This window comes from Trifolium pratense, linkage group LG2 (genome assembly GCF_020283565.1).
Source record: "Trifolium pratense cultivar HEN17-A07 linkage group LG2, ARS_RC_1.1, whole genome shotgun sequence".
Classification (NCBI taxonomy): domain Eukaryota; kingdom Viridiplantae; phylum Streptophyta; class Magnoliopsida; order Fabales; family Fabaceae; genus Trifolium; species Trifolium pratense.
In genome coordinates this window covers 69,168,024-69,172,929 of record NC_060060.1, presented here as the reverse complement: position 1 = coordinate 69,172,929, position 4,906 = coordinate 69,168,024, and the positions used below count along the sequence as shown (strand labels likewise).

The 4,906-nt window shown below is 39.0% G+C and overlaps 1 protein-coding gene across 1 annotated transcript; it reads left to right on the top strand.

Annotated features, from left to right (window-relative positions):
* Positions 1-2,647: 2,647 nt before the first annotated feature.
* Positions 2,648-4,674, top strand: LOC123905317. The gene is made up of 3 exons (XM_045954924.1): positions 2,648-3,233; positions 3,351-4,484; positions 4,592-4,674. Exons 1-3 carry the CDS (start codon positions 2,648-2,650, stop codon positions 4,672-4,674), a joined length of 1,803 nt encoding a protein of 600 aa, XP_045810880.1.
* The last annotated feature ends 232 nt before the right edge of the window (positions 4,675-4,906 follow it).

Here is a 4,906-nt window from a genome sequence, read left to right as displayed (position 1 = left end):
AGGAAGTGATTAAGATTCTTGAGAGGTGATGATTTTGAAGTAAGTTGTCATCCAAGTGGATCAAATGTTGTACCGGATGTTGGAGTAAGAAGTTTTACGTGAGTCGTGCATATGGTAGTATGTTGAATTGGTTGAACAATTTGGAATTCTAAGTCTAGTGTGTGAAGTGATTTTCAGAAGAGATTTGAGAAGCTTAGAGAAAGAGATGTGAAGATTAGTGAACCGTTGGTGTTAATTAATCGAGGAGAGGAAGTAGGTTTTAAAGTAGATGAGAATGGAATTGAGAAATATCATAATAGGATTGGTATGTTTGTTGAATCGTTGGAAGTAAGGATTCTATAAGTAGTCGAGTTTATTCGAAGATGGAAGTAGGATAACGATTCGAAAGATTTTGTGAGAGGCTTGTCGAAGAAAGAGTGATTGGATTTGGATAATGACCGGACAATTGGTGTCACATGTTGAACGAGAACGTAGAGTCTTAGAGGTTGAGACGAAGCTAAGTGAGTAGTAACATCTTAGAATGATTAGAAATAAGAAAGTTAGCCGTTGGAGAACGTGTTGAGAATGAGTATATGAGGTCATGTTGGAAGTGACTTATGCTAGGTGAGAATTTGCGAAAAGGATTACCGCGCATGTGAGTAGATGTTGTGTTTGAACACATATTGTGAGAAGTTTAAGGCGATGCCTAAGGTAAGTGTCGGAGAGAATTTTGCAGTGCCCAAAAGATAAGAGTGGGTAAGTATTTGCTAAGGAATTTGGATTTATGGAATAGGAAAGTCAGTGGAGACTAGTGTTGTTAGATGCATCGTGGATGTTGGTGTAGTATGATCATAATTGGTGATAATGGAGTAAAGGATTTTAAATTGTTTCATCATGGATGATGGAACGGTAGTGATTTGGTGTATAACTTAAAATGTATTTTAGACGAGAATTTTGGAAATTTTCTAGATGTCATATTGGGAGTAGACAATGAGTCATTAGTAAGAATACTAAGACAAAAGTTGATTAGAATTCAATGGATAGACAGATTATGGGCGAATTGAAGATGACGTTTGATCAGTGCATTTTAATGCACATTCTTCTACTATTGTACTAGTGTATTCCTATGGTTTAATTTACTATTTTCACTATTTTAAGGTGTTTTTATATTTAAGTTTATTTCTAACTCTATTTTATTTTCGGACTTAATTTATGAATAAATAGCACTTTGACACCCTTCCGGTCCGCAGGTCACAACTGGAGTTACAAATATCGGATTGAGGCGCGGGAAGATGCGTTGGAAAGCTGAGATCAAGAGCTACGACTTTCATGTTGAGACCAAAACCCAGTTCGGAGCGCAAGTGTGTCAAATAACTGCGTTTATGTTCCAGACGAATTTAATTCAGCACAACTTTATATTTTTCGGCCCAATTGTTTTAAGGCCCGTTCCATGTATTATTTAAACCGAAAATAAGGCAGCTAGGGTTAGTCATTCACTGTTCACGAAAATAAGAAACCCTAGAGCAGCCACCACTTACATGGAGAACTAAATCTTTCTTTCAATTCGTTGGTGCAAGGAACTCGTTTTAAATTCTTGAGGTCTGTTTTAATAGCAAATTCCGTTTTATATTTATGTTCTGTTATGTCAATTCCATGTTCTTTATTTCAGTATGAAGTTGAATTATAATGATGCTTAATCACTTTAATTTGATTCGCTCCGTGTTATTCAATTAGTTTATCGCTTGCATAGATTACATTGAATAGGAATTGACATAAACTTTGAGCGCTTAGCAAAAAGTGTTGATTGAATTCAGTAAGGATATTATTCTGTCATTAGTAACGCTTGCTTACTATTGCCTATGATTAGTTGAACGCATTTGACGCTTGTTTGAATGGAATTCGTATAAAATTGGTAACGCTTGTTTAATTCGGTTTTATACATCAACCAGAACATAAGCATATAACGAATTTATTCTTTGTGAACCATATGATAGAATCAAGAACGAGTTACCTAAAGCCAATGAATTGATCGTTTTAAACCAATTAAATTTCACATTTTTCTTACGTTCTGTTAACAAACCAAACCCCCCATAATTTACAGTTTTTGAATTGTTTCTAATATAGATAAACCGATTGTGAGTCTTCGGAGACGACCAAGGTTAACTGCCTTGTATTACTTTTTATTTAAATTATTATTTGACCACGAAACGACCGTGATCAAATTGGCGCCGTTGCCGGGGACTCATAATTGTGTTATTCAGTATTAGAATTGCTAGAATTGGTTGTTTCTTTTGTTATTGCGCGTCTGCCGTATAAAAAATTCATAGACGAATTAGGGCTGATTTTGCGTCTGTTCTGCTTTTTGACCATCCCATTCCCTCAGAAAAAAATCAGGGTTCAAAGTCCCGTATTTTGGGACAAAATAACGGGACACCACCCTCTCAGCCCCAAATTCCTTGTTTTTCTATTTTATTTTAATTTTTTACTGATTTCGTATTTTCAAAAAAATCCAAAAAAATTTGTGTCATCTTTATTTTAGTTAATTAGAATTTTCGTGGTATTTTTAGATTTTTTCTCATTCAGTTTGACCTGTTTTCTATTTTACTCACCTATTTTCGTTGTAGGGACATAGTTGGAATTACCGTAATTGTTGTTTATCACCTCTTGCATGACCAGGTCTGCTGGACAGTCCCAATTAGAGCTTCCTGACCCTGAGATAGAAAGAACACTCCACGCACGCAAAAGGCTCAACCGAGCTAATAGCGTGCACTCCGGTAACATTGATTCTAACACTATCTCTGACTCTGAGTCTGACTATTTCCATACTTTATTTAATTCTGATTCTGAACTTGAACATCAAAACATGGCTGCTGAACAAACATTGAGGCAGCTTGCTGCTCCTGATGTTAATTACAATGGTTTGTGTATTGAATATGCTGAAGTTGATGTACCTTTTGAACTAAAATCTGGTTTAATACACTTGTTGCCAAGGTTTAATGGTCTTGCAGGTGAGGACCCGCACAAGCATCTAAAGGAATTTCAGGTTGTGTGCTCCACACCATTGAGGCCCGAAGGTATCACGGAAGACCACGTCAAGTTGAGAGCCTTTCCATTCTCGTTACAAGGTGCTGCTAAAGACTGGCTCTACTACCTTGAGCCAAATTCTGTTTCAACTTGGAATGATCTGAAGAAGGTCTTTCTAGAGAGATACTTTCCCGCTTCTAGAGCAGCATCAATCAGAAAAGAAATATGCGGCATTAGGCAAGGAAACGAATCATTGGCAGAGTACTGGGAAAGATTCAAACATCTAGTTTCCAGTTGTCCCCAACACCAGATCACCGAGCAATTACTCATCCAATATTTCTATGAAGGGTTGCTACCAATGGATCGAAACATTTTGGATGCTGCAAGTGGTGGAGCACTTGTTGATAAAACTCCAGCTGCTGCAAAGGCCTTGATCGAGAACATGTCACTCAACTCGCAACAATTTACAACCAGAAATAATTCTGCAAGTGTGAATGAGATTCAGTCTTCCTCCATCAAGGCGCTCGAAACCAAGTTTGATGCTAGAATTGATGAACTCACCACCTTGGTGAAAAAGTTGGCAGTTAGCAAAGCTCAACCAGCAAAAGTATGTGGCATTTGTACTTCTTCTGAGCACCCGACTGATACATGCCCCATTCTACAAGATGAAACAATAACTGAGCTTCCTCAAGCATATGCAGCAGCAGCAGCCCTTTACAATCAAAACAGGTACAACAATCCTGACCTCTCCACCAACAAATATCACCCTAGTTGGAGGAATCATCCAAACCTCCGATATGGGAATCAGTCACAAGCTGCAGCCCCTGCTGCCCCACCAGCCACTTCCTCACTGGAAGACCTTGTCAAGCAACTGGCACAACGAACAGATGCTAGCATTCAGAACCTGACAACGCAGATGGGACAAATGGCCAATGCAATAGGCCAACTACAAGCTCAAGGCTCCGGTAACCTTCCTGCACAATCAGTTCCGAACCCAAATGGGAATGTGAGTGCAATTACTTTGCGATCCGGAAGAGTGACCGAACCAGCTCCAGCTCCAGAGAAAAGAAAAAAAACCAGTGCACCATCATCTGTTCCTGAACCTTCTGCGACCGCTGAGACCGCTGAGACTGAAAAATCATATGTACCACCAATCCCTTTTCCTCAAAGGGTGCAGAAAAATAAAAAGAACAAGGCGGAGGAAGACAAGGAGATTCTTGATGTATTCAGCAAAGTAGCAGTCAATATTCCTCTCCTTGATGTGATCAAGCAGATTCCGAAATATGCAAAATTCTTGAAGGATTTGTGCACAAACAAGAGGAAAGTGAAAGGAAATGAGAGAGTTAATCTGGGCCGAAATGTTTCAGCCCTCATTGAGTCTAATGCTGCACTCGAACCTGTGCCTGAGAAAGCTAATGTTTCAACCCTCAATCAGGCCATGCCACAGAAATGCAAGGATCCAGGGACTTTTTCAATTCCATGTACCATTGGGGATAGAAAATTCGAAAATTGCATGTTAGATTTAGGAGCTTCTATCAATGTCATGCCTACTTCTGTTTTTAACAATCTTGATCTTGGTCCTTTGCAGCATACAAGTCTTACGATTCAGCTGGCAAACAGGAGCAATGCTTGCCCTGTTGGAGTGGTGGAGGATGTGCTAGTTCAAGTTAATGACTTGATTTTCCCTGCAGATTTTTACATCCTTGACATGGCTGGAGAAACAGAGTCAAGCAGATCGCCGATCATCTTGGGCAGACCATTCATGAAGACGGCAAAGACAAAAATCGACGTTGATGATGGGACCATGTCCATGGAATTTGGTGACATTGTGGCGAAATTTAATATTTTCGATGCTATGAAATACCCTCTGGAAGAGCACTCTGTTTTTCAATTAGAACTACTT